At 43.0% G+C, this 16,427-nt stretch overlaps 1 protein-coding gene across 1 annotated transcript in view; it reads left to right on the forward strand.

Annotated features, from left to right (window-relative positions):
• The window catches only part of LOC121853518 (PDZ domain-containing protein GIPC1-like), a 120,778-nt gene that overhangs the window by 85,493 nt on the left and 18,858 nt on the right, over positions 1–16,427 (forward strand). Inside the window, 1 exon segment of the mRNA XM_042347674.1 lies at positions 3,779–3,912. Within this exon segment, the coding sequence (XP_042203608.1) occupies positions 3,779–3,912 (134 nt within the window).

The raw sequence follows: 16,427 nt of genomic DNA on the forward strand, positions 1-16,427 counted from the left end.
CTTCCTTACTATATTGTGTGGTGCTTCCTTACTATATTGTGTGCTTCCCTTACTATATTGTGGTGCTTCACTTACTGTCTTGTGTGGTGCTTCACTTACTATATTGTGGTGCTTTCCTTACTATATTGTGTGGTGCTTCCTTACTATATTGTGTGGTGCTTCACTTACTATATAGTGCGGTGCTTCCTTACTATATTGTGTGTTGCTTCCTTACTATATTGTGTGGTGCTTCACTTACTATATTGTGTGGTGCTTCACTACTATATTGTGTGGTGCTTCACTTACTATATTGTGTGGTGTTTCATTACTATATTGTGTGTTGCTTCACTTACTGTCTTGTGTGTTGCTTCACTTACTATATAGTGCAGTGCTTCCTTACTATATTGTGTGGTGCTTCCTTACTATATTGTGTGGTGCTTCCTTTTATATTGTGTGGTGCTTCACTTACTATATTGTGTGGTGCTTCACTTACTATATTGTGTTTTGCTTTTACTATATTGTGTGGTGCTTCTTACTTATATTTTGTGCTTCCTTACTATATTGTGTGGTGCTTCCTTACTATATTATGTGCTTCCTTCTATTGGTGCTTCCTTATATATTGTGTGGTGCTTCCTTATATTGTTGGTGCTTCCTTACTATATTGTGTGGTGCTTCACTTACTATATTTTGTTCTACTATATTGGTGTTCACTTACTGTCTTGTGTGTGCTTCCTTACTATGTGTGTGGTGCTTCACTTACTATATTGTGTGGTGCTTCACTAACTACAGTGTTTATATATTGTGTGTTGTTCCTTCTGTCTTGTGTGTTGCTTCACTTATATAGTGCGGTGCTTCTTACTATATTGTGTGCTTCCTTACTATATTGTGTTGCCCTTACTATATTGTGGGTGCTTCACTTACTATATTGTGTGGTGCTTCACTTACTATATTGTGTGGTGCTTCCTTACTATATTGTGTGGTGCTTCCCTTACTATATTGTGGGTGCTTCCCTTACTATATTGTGTGGTGCTTCCCTTACTATATTGTGTGGTGCTTCCCTTACTATATTGTGTGGTTTTTCTTCCTTACTATATTGTGTGGTGCTTCCCTTACTATATTGTGTGGTGCTTCCCTTACTATATTGTGTGGTGCTTCCCTTACTATATTGTGTGGTGCTTCACTTACTATATTATGTGTGGTGCTTCACTAACTATAGTGGTGTGCTTCACTTACTGTCTTGTGGGTGCTTTACTATATTGTGTGGTGCTTCACTTACTATATTGTGTGGTGCTTCACTAACTATAATGTGTGATGCTTCACTTACTATATTGTGTGTTGCTTCACTTACTATATTGTGTGTTGCTTCACTTACTATATTGTGTGGTGCTTCACTTACTATATTGTGTGTTGATTCACTTACTATATTGTGTGGTGCTTCACTAACTACAGTGTGGTGCTTCATTAACTACAGTGCGTGGTGCTTCACTTACTGTCGTGCGTGGTGCTTCCCTTACTATATTGTGTGTTGCTTCTCTTACTATATTGTGTGTTGCTTCACTTACTATATTGTGTGGTGCTTCACTTACTATATTGTGTGTTGCTTCTCTTACTATATTGTGTGGGGCTTCACTTACTATATTGTGTGGTGCTTCACTTACTATATTGTGTGGGGCTTCACTTACTATATTGTGTGGTGCTTCACTTACTATATTGTGTGGGGCTTCACTTACTATATTGTGTGGTGCTTCACTTACTATATTGTGTGGTGCTTCACTTAATATATTGTGGTGCTTCACTAACTATAGTGTGTGGGCTTCACTTACTATATTGTGTGGTGCTTCACTTACTGTCTTGTGTTGCTTCACTTACTGTCTCGTGTGGTGCTTCACTTACTATATTGTGTGGTGCTTCACTTACTATATTGTGTGGGGCTTCACTTACTATATTGTGTGGTGCTTCACTTACTATATTGTGTGGTGCTTCACTTACTGTCTTGTGTGGTGCTTCACTTACCGTGCTGCTTTTGCTACTTGTCTTTATAAGTGTAGTAGCACGACTTTTGCTACTTGTATGTTACTTATCACGTGTGCTTCACTCAGTATATCACGTTAAGTGTGACTGAAGCATCTTTTAAGAAAGCAAGAACATGTTTGGTTAGGTTAAGTTAGGCAAGGTTAAGTGAGGTGAGGTTAAATTAGATTATGTTTGGTTTGGTTGAGTTAGGTTAGGTTAATTTAGACTGGTTTGGTTAAGTTAGTTTGGTTAAGTTAGTTTGGTTAAGTTAGGTTGGGCTAGGTCAGGTTAGATTAGGAGTGTTTGTGTGTATTATTCTCTCTCTCTCTCTCAATAACAATAAAATCTGTAGAAATAACTAATTTCTAATATATATATATATATATATATATATATATATATATATATATATATATATATATATATATATATATATATATATATATATATATATATATATATATATATATATATATATATATATATATATATATATATATATATATATATATACAAAAAGTAAGTAATAAAATCTTCCACCAAAAAAAATACCACATAAAAGATTAATATATATATATATATATATATATATATATATATATATATATATATATATATATATATATATATATATATATATATATATATATATATATTCCCATTCTGTATGAAGGAAAGATGGCCGGTCTTGATAGTATACTGTGTAGTGAAAGGCGGGAGTGAAAACTAAGTGGAGAACTGGGTAGGTTGTGTGGGTGTTGTGTGTAGACGGGAGAGAGAGAGAGAGAGATTAGGTTTGTATAGTCAAAATATTGAACGAGATGGTTTATTTATTTTTTTTTTAGTTTAACAAATTTATTGACAAAGCTTGTAGTACAGTTTGCCTATTCTGAGTAATTCAGTCAGGTCTTGACACTAAGGGTGGTATCACTTCTCACTGTCACGCAGGACAGAGGTTCATACACAAAGAAATACATCATATTCATTAACAGTATATATAGGTCAGATTCATGTGGGTGATGCCACTGTTCACTGCCACGCAGGACAGAGGTTCATACACAAAGAAATACATCATACTCATTAACAGTATATATAGAAGTCAGATTCATGTGGGTGATGCCACTGTTCACTGCCATGCAAGACAGAGGTTCATATATATTGGACGTCATATTGTAATTGAAGACTAATCAGTGTGGGCTAGCAAATTTGGGATAAACAGCTAGAATGTCCCCAAGCACCCCTGATTCAATGTAGAAATTACAAAGTTCATGATACAATAAGCCAGGGAGAGAGGGGAAGAGGGGCAGGAAGAAAGCAATAGAGAGAGAGGAAAGAAAGGGAGGATGGAGGAAAGAGAAAAGAGAGATAGAGACAAAAAAGAGAGAAAACGGGAGAGAGGAAAAACAGATATAGTCAACCCATACACACATACTATATTTACAGCCAAAATTACTATTATTATTATGGCAGTTGATATTTTACCGCGAGTGCACTCTGATTAGCTAACGTCCATTACCGGAGGAACAACGCGATAACTACCTAAAACTTAACCAAATAAAACCTGACCTAACCAACCAAAGAAACCTAACCTAACCTTACCTAACTTCCTAGACCGGGGGGAGGAGGAAGGGGGAGCAGATCTCACCCCGTCATACTAAACAGAAAGTACATAGCCAATCAGAGCGCTCTCACGGTAAAATAGCGTTAGTGGGAACTTAGCTGATCAATGCAAAATATCCACTACAAATTCTACTACTACTACTACTACTATTACGTGTGTGTACAGGTCGGCCGAAGGAAGTGGAGATTACCAAGACTGAAGACGCCCTGGGCCTGACCATCACCGACAACGGGGCCGGATACGCCTTCATCAAGAGGATTAAAGACGATTCGGTTATAGACAAAATCAAACACATCGAGGTAAGTCAGGCTCCCTTGTTAGCTGTATACACGTGGTGGAGGAAGATTGGTGTAGTGATGGAGGAAGATTGGTGTAGTGATGGAGGAAGATTGGTGTAGTGATGGAGGAAGATTGGTGTAGTGATGGAGGAAGATTGGTGTAGTGATGGAGGAAGATTGGTGTAGTGATGGAGGAAGATTGGTGTAGTGATGGAGGAAGATTGGTGTAGTGATGGGAGGGAAGATTGGTGTAGTGATGGAGGAAGATTGGTGTAGTGGGTGGAGGAAGATTGGTGTAGTGGTGGAGGAAGATTGGGTAGTGGTGAGGAAGATTGGTAGTGATGGGAAGAAGATTGGTGTAGTGGGGTGGAGGAAGATTGGTGTAGTGGTGGAGGAAGATTGGTGTAGTGGTGGAGGAAGATTGGTGTAGTGGTGGAGGAAGATTGGTGGTGTAGGATGGAGGAAGATTGGTGTAGTGATGGAGGAAGATTGGTGTAGTGGTGGAGGAAGATTGGTGTAGTGGTGGAGGAAGATTGGTGTAGTGGTGGAGGAAGATTGTGTAGTGGTGGAGGAAGATTGGTGTAGTGATGGGAGGAAGATTGGTGTAGTGGGATAGAGGAAGATTGGTGTAGTGGGATGGAGGAAGATTGGTAGTGGTGGAGGAAGATTGGTATAGGATGGTGGAAGATTGGTGTAGTGGTGGAGGAAGATTGGTGTAGTGGTGGAGGAAGATTGGTGTAGTGATGGAGGAAGATTGGTGAGTGATGGAGGAAGATTGTGTTGTGGTGGAGGGTGGTGTGTGATGGAGGAAGATTGGTGTAGTGGTGGAGAGGTGGTGTAGTGGTGGAGGAAGATTGGTGTAGTGGTGGAGGAAGATTGGTGTTGTGGTGGAGGAAGATTGGTGTAGTGGTGGAGGAAGATTGGTGTAGTGATGGAGGAAGATTGGTGTAGTGGTGGAGGAAGATTGGTGTTGTGGTGGAGGAAGATTGGTGTAGTGGTGGAGGAAGATTGGTGTATGATGGAGGAAGATTGGTGTTGTGGTGGAGGAAGATTGGTGTGATGGGAAGATTGTGTAGTGGTGGGAGGAAGATTGGTGTAGTGATGGAGGAAGATTGGTGTAGTGATGGGAAGATTGGTGGTGAGAAGATTGGTGTAGTGATGGAGGAAGATTGGTGTAGTGATGGAAGATTGGTGTAGTGGTGGAGGAAGATTGGTGTTGTGGTGGAAGATTGGTAGTGATGGAGGAAGATTGGTGTAGTGATGGAGGAAGATTGGTGTAGTGATGGAGGAAGATTGGTGTAGTGGTGGAGGAAGATTGGTGTAGTGATGGAGGAAGATTGGTGTAGTGGTGGAGGAAGATTGGTGTGTGGTGGAGGAAGATTGGTGTAGTGATGGAGGAAGATTGGTGTAGTGATGGAGGAAGATTGGTATAGGATGGTGGAAGATTGATAATATCCCTCAACTTAATACACTCAGAAAAATAATATTGATCAGAGACCTTATAGTAACCCACACTAAAGGTCAACTTGGCTGACCTTCTGCTAACTTGTAGTAGTTCTTTGTTACACAGCAGGGAGGGGGGGCAGCAGGTGGACATGAAGGGGTTGAGGTACTTCTTCCGCTCAGTTGTAGGTCACTAGGCTCCCCCAACCCAACCCAACCCAAATCACCTCAGCATATTAATTACTGAGTGTATATATATATATATATATATATATATAGAGAGAGAGAGAGAGATTTTCTATAAAACTGTCATACAAATTCACATTGGTACATTGTGTACATAGACTGTGCAGGTATACAAATAATGTACATAGACAGGGAAAGCTTAACATCCACTAAATAATAAGCTTAAATAATGACAGCTTCAACATTCATCATATCGTCATTGTCTACCTGTACTGAGTGTTTGGTCGTAGGTAACATCTACAGGTAGTAATGGTAGGTCGTGGTGAGCAGTTATCTATAGCCAGACAAAACACTCGATGGGCGTATCTAATCTGGAGAGACAAATGCAAATCAACTCGACTTGTTTCCATCATGCATAGTGTGGTAGAGAGGTGGGAGGAGGAGGAGTGTGGGTAGGTTAGGTTGGGGGTGTAGGTTAGGTGAGGCTAGGCCGTGGGGTCAGGTTAGATATGGTGACGCTCTGACTTCACTATCACCCTCTAGTCACTGTCCCACTCAGTATGGTGACGCTCTGGCTTCACTATCTGCCCTACTCACTGTCTCACTCAGTATGGTGACGCTCTGGCTTCACTATCACCCCTAGTCACTGTCTCACTCAGTATGGTGACGCTCTGGCTACTATCACCCCTACTCTGTCTCCTCAGTATGGTGACGTTGGCCACTATCACCCCTCACTGCCCTCAGTATGGTGACGCTGCGGCCCCCAGAGCGTCACACGATAAGGGGGAGATAAGGGAAGTAATTACTGGTGATATTAAGACTTACCTGTGACTCTTACCTGTCTGTTGGAACACTCGTGATTAGACCAAGCTCTCTCTCCATACACAGACACAGGTTTTTGTTGTGTGTTTTTTTCTTTACTCGAATACTGTTGTATGAATGTAGGACACACACACACACACACACACACACACACCACCCCACCCCACCCCCACCCACTCCACCCCACACACCCACTCCACCCACCCACCCACCCACCCACACACACCCACCCACCCACCCACACACACACACACACACACACACACACACACACACACCCAGCTGATCAAGTCACCTGACACCATTAAACAAAGTGATGAGAGTCCAGGGAATTTAGAGAACTCGGTTACCTGTAAACACCTTAGCGTAATGATGGTAATGTGAGCCTTAACTACCTGTGATAACTACCTTTTGCTTTACCTGGGGGACCGGGGCGCTAAATTAGATTAGGTTTGCGTTTGGTTAAGTTAGGTGAAGTTAAAATTTGGTTAGGTTAGGTTAGGTTAGATTAGGTTAGCGTTGGGGTGTCTAATCGTCAGGTGATCAATTAAAAATACCTTTATAATTATGCGTGTTCGTATTATCAAGCGTGTATTTTAATTTAATTTAATGTATGTCTGTCCAATGTGTATTAACAGGTATATAATTCTACAGTACCTCAACACATATAATTACATTGACCAGGTAAGTTAAGATTATAGTTTTACCTAAATAATCATGTAAAACTATGTATAACCCTTATGTATAACACTGGACATTAAGGTTCATATCAGAGCAACAAAGAACACAACGACAAATATAATAATTAATAATGTAAATAAACTAAAATTATGACAAATAAAATATCACAGTGAGTCATGTTGGTCATTATCGTATTGGTCAGGTGTCACGAGAGAGCTTCAGGTGTGTCCAATATGCTCAAACACCTGCGCAGGTAAACGTAGTGGTGGACGCAGCAACACCAGGAAACTTTTTTATTTATTTATTTTTATCCTACACACTTGATCATTCTTGTTGTGGTTGGGTGAGGAAGTTCAGCTCAAGGTAGAATGATTTTGTGTGTGTGTGTGTGTGTGTGTGTGTGTGTGTGTGTGTGTGTGTGTGTGTTTAAGTAAGAAATGTCAAGTACTCCTTTATATAAATGTTGACAGGACCAGCCGTCTACATTTTGTTAATTTGAGTGTTTCTCTGTCGCCCACCTCACCAAACACGTACAGTAGACAGTAACTCACTCTATTGTTTACTGGACCAAGTGTGGAGAGGTGAGGGGAGGATGATGTTAAAAGTGACGCAAATAATAATACAGATTTATTTGAACAAAAACACGATCGGGAATATTATTATAGTTGTTATTATTATTATTATTATTTTTATTATTTTTATTATTATTATTTTTATGTGAATGTTTTAATGTATAATGTTACAAATGTTTTGTGAATGTAAATAATGTGAGGCAGTTTTAGTAGGATCTGGTACCATGTTGTTTGTGTACAGGCAACAGGTGGCTATACAGTAGATGAACGACGAGTTCTGATGGGCTGATTCACTAACCAATCAACGATCCGATCGCAGTTTACAATATGATGAAAGGTTATGATGGTGTCGGAGTTTTATTTTATTTTTTTTTCTTATTCTTTTTCGGGGATTAGCCCACCAGGGCACAGGTCACTGATGGAAAGGCAGTTTATTTTTTGTAATTACCGGTATATAAAGTTCCAAATATTTACTTGTAAAGTAAAGTAAAATAAAGTAATTCTCCCGCTGACCGTCGAGAGGAGTAAGAGGATGATGTGTACAGACCAGCGGCTGAAGGAATTTCCGAATCTTGTTTACCGAACACGCTGATTGGTTCAACTGCTCGCGTTGTGATTGGTTGCAAGAACATGACGTCATATTACTATTTTCTGTCATGTAATGTGTGGTGAGGGGTGACGACGACCCCAGCTACAGTACAGTAATGTGTGGTGAGGGGTGACGAAGACCCCAGCTACAGTACAGTAATGTGTGGTGAGGGGTGACGAAGACCCCAGCTACAGTACAGTAATGTGTGGTGAGGGGTGACGAAGACCCCAGCTACAGTACAGTAATGTGTGGTGAGGGGTGACGAAGACCCCAGCCACAGTACAGCAATGTGTGGTGAGGGGTGACGAAGACCCCAGCCACAGTACAGTAATGTGTGGTGAGGGGTGACGACGACCCCAGATACAGTACAGTAATGTGTGGTGAGGGGTGACGAAGACCCCAGCTACAGTACAGTAATGTGTGGTGAGGGGTGACGACGACCCCAGCTACAGTACAGTAATGTGTGGTGAGGGGTGACGACGACCCCAGCTACAGTACAGTAATGTGTGGTGAGGGGTGACGACGACCCCAGCTACAGTACAGTAATGTGTGGTGAGGGGTGACGAAGACCCCAGATTACAGCACAGTAACGTGTGGCGAGGGGTGACGAATATCCCCAGATACAGTACAGAATGTGTGGTGAGGGGTGACGAAGACCCCAGCTACAGTACAGTAATGTGTGGTGAGGGGTGACGACGACCCCAGCTACAGTACAGTAATGTGTGGTGAGGGGTGACGACGACCCCAGCTACAGTACAGTAATGTGTGGTGAGGGGTGACGACGACCCCAGCTACAGTACAGTAATGTGTGGTGAGGGGTGACGACGACCCATGCAATACAGTAATGTGTGGGGGGTGACGACCCCAGATACAGTACAGTAATTGTGGTGAGGTGACAGACCCCAGATACAGTACAGTAATGTGTGGTGGTGACGACGACCCCGAAGCATACATGTGTGTGGTGAGGGTGAGAGACCCCAGATGCAATCAGTAATGTGTGGTGAGGGGTGACGGACCCAGATACAGTACAATGTGTGGTGGGGTGACGAAGACCCAGATACAGTCAGTAATGTGTGGTGAGGGGTGACGAAGACCCCAGATACAGTACAGTAATGTGTGGTGAGGGTGACAAGACCCCAGATACAGTACAGTAATGTGTGGTAGTGACGAACCCCAGATACAGTGCAGTAATGTGTGGTGAGGTGACGAGACCCCAGATACAGTACAGTAATGTGTGGTGAGGTGACAAAGACCCCAGATACAGTACAGTAATGTGTGGTGAGATGACAGGCCCAGATACAGTACAGTAATGTGGTGAGGGTGACAGGCCCCAGATACAGTAACAATGTGTGGTGAGGGTGACGAAGACCCAGATACAGTACAGTAATGTGGTGAGGTGACAGACCCAGATACAGTACAGTAATGTGTGGTGAGGTGACGACGACCCCAGATACAGTAGTAATGTGTGGTGAGGGTGACGAAGACCCCAGATACAGTACGTGTGTGTGGTGAGGGGTGACGAAGACCCAGATGCAGTACAGTAATGTGTGGTGAGGGTGACAGACCCCAGATACTTGCACAGTCAATGTGTGTGGTGAGGGTGTGAAGACCCCAGATACAGTGCAGTAATGTGTGGTGAGGGTGACAAGACCGAATACAGTACAGTAATGTGAGGGGTGACGAAGACCCCAGATACAGTCAGTAATGTGTGGTGAGGGTGACGAAGACCCCAGATACAGTACAATGTGTGTGGTGAGTGGCAAGACCCCAGATACAGTACAGTAATGTGTGGTGAGGGGGGGACGAAGACCCCAGATACAGTACAGTAATGTGTGGTGAGGGGTGACGAAGACCCAGTACAGAACAGTAATGTGTGGTGAGGGGTGACAGACCCCAGATACAGTACAGTAATGTGTGGTGAGGGTGACGAAGACCCCAGACAGTACAGTAATGTGTGGTGAGGGTGACGAAGACCCCAGATACAGTACAGTAATGTGTGGTAGAGATGAAGACCCAGTACAGTGCAGTAATGTGTGGTGAGGGTGACGAAGACCCCAGATACAGTACAGTAATGTGGTGAGGGGTGACGACGACCCCAGATACAGTACAGTAATGTGTGGTGAGGGTGACGAAGACCCAGTACAGTGCAGTAATGTGTGGTGAGGGGTGACGAAGACCCCAGATACAGTACAGTAATGTGTGGTGAGGGGTGACGAAGACCCCAGATACAGTACAGTAATGTGTGGTGAGGGGTGACGAAGACCCCAGATACAGTACAGTAATGTGTGGTGAGGGGTGACGAAGACCCCAGATACAGTACAGTAATGTGTGGTGAGGGGGAATGAAGACCCCAGAGACAGTACAGTAATGTGTGGTGAGGGGTGACGAAGACCCCAGATACAGTACAGTAATGTGTGGTGAGGGGTGACGAAGACCCCAGATACAGTACAGTAATGTGGTGAGGGGTGACGAAGACCCCAGATACAGTAATGTGTGTGGTGAGGGGTGACGAAGACCCCAGATACAGTACAGTAATGTGTGGTGATGACGAAGACCCAGATACAGTACAGTAATGTGTGGTGAGGGGTGACGAAGACCCCAGATACAGTACAGTAATGTGGTGAGGGGTGAAGACCCAGATACAGTACAGTAATGTGTGGTGAGGGGTGAAAGACCCCAGATACAGTACAGTAATGTGTGGGTGAGGGGTGACGAAGACCCCAGATACAGTACAGTAATGTGTGGTGAGGGTGACGAAGACCCCAGACAGTACAGTAATGTGTGGTGAGGGGTGACGAAGACCCCAGATACAGTACAGTAATGTGTGGTGAGGGGTGACGAAGACCCCAGATACAGTACAGTAATGTGTGGGTGAGGGGTGACGAAGACCCCAGATACAGTACAGTAATGTGTGGTGAGGGGTGACGAAGACCCCAGATACAGTACAGTAATGGTGGGGTGACGAAGACCCCAGACAGTACAGATGTGTGAGGGGTGACGAAGACCCCAGATACAGTACAGTAATGTGTGGTGAGGGGTGACGAAGACCCCAGATACAGTACAGTAATGTGTGGTGAGGTGACGAAGACCCCAGATACAGCAGTACAGTATTGTGGTGAGGGTGACGAAGACCCCAGATACAGTACAGTAATGTGTGGTGAGGGGTGACGAAGACCCCAGATACAGTACAGTAATGTGTGGTGAGGGGGACAGACCAGATACAGTACAGTAATGTGTGGTGAGGGGTGACGAAGACCCAGTACAGTACAGTAATGTGTGGTGAGGGGTAGAAGACCCCAGATACAGTACAGTAATGTGTGGTGAGGGGTGACGAAGACCCCAGATACAGTACAGTAATGTGTGGTGAGGGGTGACGAAGACCCCAGATACAGTACAGTAATGTGTGGTGAGGGGTGACGAAGACTCCAGATACAGTACAGTAATGTGTGGTGAGGGGTGACGAAGACCCCAGATACAGTACAGTAATGTGTGGTGAGGGGTGACGAAGACCCTAGATACAGTACAGTAATGTGTGGTGAGGGGTGACGAAGACCCCAGATACAGTACAGTAATGTGTGTGGTGAGGGGTGACGAAGACCCCAGATACAGTACAGTAATGTGTGTGGTGAGGGGTGACGAAGACCCCAGATACAGTACAGTAATGTGTGGTGAGGGGTGACGAAGACCCCAGATACAGTACAGTAATGTGTGGTGAGGGTGACGAAGACCCCAGATACAGTACAGTAATGAAGAGGGGTGACAAACCCCAGATACAGTACAGTAATGTGTGTGGTGAGGGTGACGAAGACCCCAGATACAGTACAGTAATGTGTGGTGAGGGGTGACGAAGACCCCAGATACAGTACAGTAATGTGGTGAGGGGTGACGAAGACCCCAGATACAGTACAGTAATGTGTGGTGAGGTGACGAAGACCCCAGATACAGTACAGTACAGTAATGTGTGGTGAGGGGTGACGAAGACCCCAGATACAGTACAGTAATTGTGTGGTGAGGGGTGACGAAGACCCCAGATCAGCAGTAATGTGTGGTGAGGGGTGACGAAGACCCCAGATACAGTACAGTAATGTGTGGTGAGGGGTGACGAATCCCAGATACAGTACAGTAATGTGTGGTGAGGGGTGACGAAGACCCCAGATACAGTACAGTAATGTGTGGTGAGGGGTGACGAAGACCCCAGATACAGTACAGTAATGTGTGGTGAGGGGTGACGAAGACCCCAGATACAGTACAGTAATGTGTGGTGAGGGGTGACGAAGACCCCAGATACAGTACAGTAATGTGTGGTGAGGGGAACGAATACCCCAGATACAGTACAGTAATGTGGGTGAGGGTACGATGACCCCAGATACAGTACAGTAATGTGTGGTGAGGGGTGACGAAGACCCCAGATACAGTACAGTATGTGTGGTGAGGGTGACGAAGACTGATACAGTAGTAATGTGTGGTGAGGTGACGAAGACCCCAGATACAGTACAGTAATGTGGTGGTGAGGTGACGAAGACCCCAGATACAGTACAGTAATGTGTGGTGAGGGGTAACGAATACCCCAGATACAGTACAGTAATGTGTGGTGAGGGGTGACGACGACCCCAGATACAGCAGTAATGTGTGTGGTGAGGGGTGACGAAGACCCAGAGATACAGTACAGTAATGTGGTGGAGGGTGACGAAGACCCCAGATACAGTACAGTAATGTGTGGTGAGGGGTAAGAAGACCCCAGATACAGTACAGTAAGTGGTGAGGGGTGACGACGACCCAGATACAGTACAGTAATGTGTGGTGAGGGGTGACGAAGACCCCAGATACAGTACAGTAATGTGTGGTGAGGGGTGACGAAGACCCCAGATACAGTACAGTAATGTGTGGTGAGGGGTACGAAGACCCCAGATACAGTACAGTAATGTGTGGTGAGGGGTGACGAAGACCCCAGATACAGTACAGTAATGTGTGGTGAGGGGTGACGAAGACCCCAGATACAGTACAGTAATGTGTGGTGAGGGGTGACGAAGATACAGTACAGTACAGTAATTATATTAGAGTAGTCCTCACACTCGGTGAATTTCATTGTTCCTGTCATTAGTTTTATAAATTTCTGAATAATAACCACTGCATTATACACCATTCAGAGTGTTATATGAGATCACATTAGATTTGTATTTATCAATTGTAATTTGTATTACTTTTCGATAATACTGAATAAAAAAATAACCAAAACATTCAAACAATTTTATTTTGACAATACATGAAAAAATTCAAATATATTAACATTTAGAAGCAGATATAGATTGCCCCGGAGGGGGCTAGTTTATTGGGCACCCCCTTACATCCTGTGCAAGGTGAAGCGCAGAAGCGTTTACAGCGCCCAACAGGGAAGCATGCGGAGTTCATGCTTGCCTTTATGACTCATGCATTAAGGGCGTGGAAGCCTGAAGGGTCATGGGTTTTGCCAGCAAGTTACATAAAGTGACAGAATGAGGAGTGTGAAGGGTGGGGGGGGGGGGGAATTCCCGGTACATTTCATCTGTTTATGGCAAAGAGTGGCAGGTCCCTAGTGCCAGGCCTGTGACTAGGAGGGGGGATATCTGGTCAGGGAGGGAAGAGGTGTTGGTAACGGCTGGGGACCTGTAGGAGGTCATAGGGCAAGTGAGGATGTAGTGAGAGAGGGTGTAAGAGTCGGGTTGGCCACAAAGTTTACATACAAATATATAAACATTTAGAAGCATAACTAAGCACAAGAAATATATACATGACCTCTCGATAACGCTTCGTGTGTGACTCAGCAGAATACAATTCTGCTAAAATATCGCTAGTAAAATGTAGGTAAGGCAATTAAATACATCTACAATTTATTTCTGTGTTCTATATGGTATTTTAGCCATGAAAAAGCATATTTCCTAAAGTCGGTAATTTACCGACTATCGGAGCAGTGACGTCACGGCTTACCGACTACGTCATCAATTTACCGATTAGCAGACGAAGTACCGCCTTTGAGCCAATCAGCGTGTTCGATAAACAAGAGTGGGAATCCCGACAGCCCTGGTACAGACTCATGTGTGGCCGTAATAATGAAGGGCAATAACTGCATTGTTCCTGAACGTCACACCGTCATTCTCCAGCCTGCCACGACATCATTGGGTGAGGCTCTGTTGTTCCTGTGCACCACACCGACACTCTTCCCTCTCCCATTAATTGTTCCTGAGCACCACACCGACAATCTCGCCACCACCACCTCCTTTTAATTGTTCCTGAGCGCCACACCGTCACTTCCCTCTCACCTTAATTGTTCTTGAGCATCACACCGACATTCTCAGCCCCCTCCCCCCATAATTGTTCCTCAGCGTCACAACAATATCCATTCCTCATAATTGAAATATTTGGATTATGTGAAGAGAGAACAGGAAGAATAATATAACATCAGAGAACAGGGAGAATAACAATAGAGAACTGGAAGAATAACAATAGAGAACAGGAAAAATAACAAGAGAACAGGAAGAATAACATTAAAGAACAGGAAGAATAACATCAGAGAACAGGAAGAATAACAATAGAGAACAGGAAGAATAACATTAGAGAACAGGAAGAATAACATCAGAGAACAGGAAGAATAACAATAGAGAACAGGAAGAATAACATCAGAGAACAGGAAGAATAACAATAGAGAACAGGAAGAATAACATTAGAGAACAAGAAGAATAACATCAGAGAACAGGAAGAATAACAATAGAGAACAGGAAGAATAACATCAGAGAACAGGAAGAATAACATTAGAGAACAAGAAGAATAACATCAGAGAACAGGAAGAATAACAATAGAGAACAGGAAGAATAACATTAGAGAACAAGAAGAATAACATCAGAGAACAGGAAGAATAACAATAGAGAACAGGAAGAATAACATTAGAGAACAGGAAGAATAACAAGAGAACAAGAAGAATAACTTCAGAGAACAGGAAGAATAACAATAGAGAACAGGAAGAATAACAGAGAACAAGAAGAATAACATCAGAGAACAGGAAGAATAACAATAGAGAACAGGAAGAATAACAATAGAGAACAGGAAGAATAACATTAGAGAACAGGAAGAATAACATCATAGAACAGGAAGAATAACAATAGAGAACAGGAAGAATAACATTAGAGAACAAGAAGAATAACATCAGAGAACAGGAAGAATAACATCATAGAACAGGAATAACAATAGAGAACAGGAAGAATAACATTAAAGAACAGGAAGAATAACATTAGAGAACAGGAAGAATAACAATAGAAAAGAGGAAGAATAACATTAGAGAACAAGAAGAATAACATCAGAGAACAGGAAGAATAACAATAGAGAACAGGAAGAATAACAATAGAGAACAAGAAGAGTAACGTCAGTTAAGAGGAAGAATAACATTAGAGAACAGGAAGAATAACATCAGAGAACAGGAAGAATAACAGAGAACAGGAAGAATAACAAAAGAGAACCGGAAGAATAACAATAGAGAACAGGAAGAATAACATTAGAGAACAGGAAGAATAACAGAACAGGAAGAATAACAAAAGAGAACCGGAAGAATAACAATAGAGAACAGGAAGAATAACATCAGAGAACAGGAAGAATAACATCAGAGAACAGGAAGAATAACAGAACAGGAAGAATAACAAAAGAGAACCGGAAGAATAACAATAGAGAACAGGAAGAATAACATCAGAGAACAGGAAGAATAACATTAGAGAACAGGAAGAATAACAAAAGAGAACCGGAAGAATAACAAAAGAGAACCGGAAGAATAACAAAAGAGAACCGGAAGAATAACATTAGAGAACAGGAAGAATAACATCAGAGAACAGGAAGAATAACAATAGAGAACAGGAAGAATAACATTAGAGAACAGGAAGAATAACATTAGAGAACAGGAAGAATAACATTAGAGAACAGGAAGAATAACATTAGAGAACAGGAAGAATAACATTAGAGAACAAGAAGAATAACATCAGCTAACAGGAAGAATAACATTAGAGAACAGGAAGAATAACTTTAAAGAACAGAGAACAAGGTGAAGGTCTCGGGGGAAGTTGTGGTAGAGTGAAGTTTGTCTTGAGTGGCTGTGGCGAGGAGCTTTCACTGACAGCTGTGTTTGATGGTGGCTGTCTGTCTGTCTATGAATGTGTGTGTGTCTGTCTGTTTATGTGTGTGTATGTCTGTTTATGTATGTGTGTAACTGTCTTTCTGTGAGTATA

Source organism: Homarus americanus, unplaced genomic scaffold (assembly GCF_018991925.1).
Source record: "Homarus americanus isolate GMGI-L3 unplaced genomic scaffold, GMGI_Hamer_2.0 scaffold4896, whole genome shotgun sequence".
Taxonomy (NCBI): Eukaryota; Metazoa; Arthropoda; class Malacostraca; order Decapoda; family Nephropidae; genus Homarus; species Homarus americanus.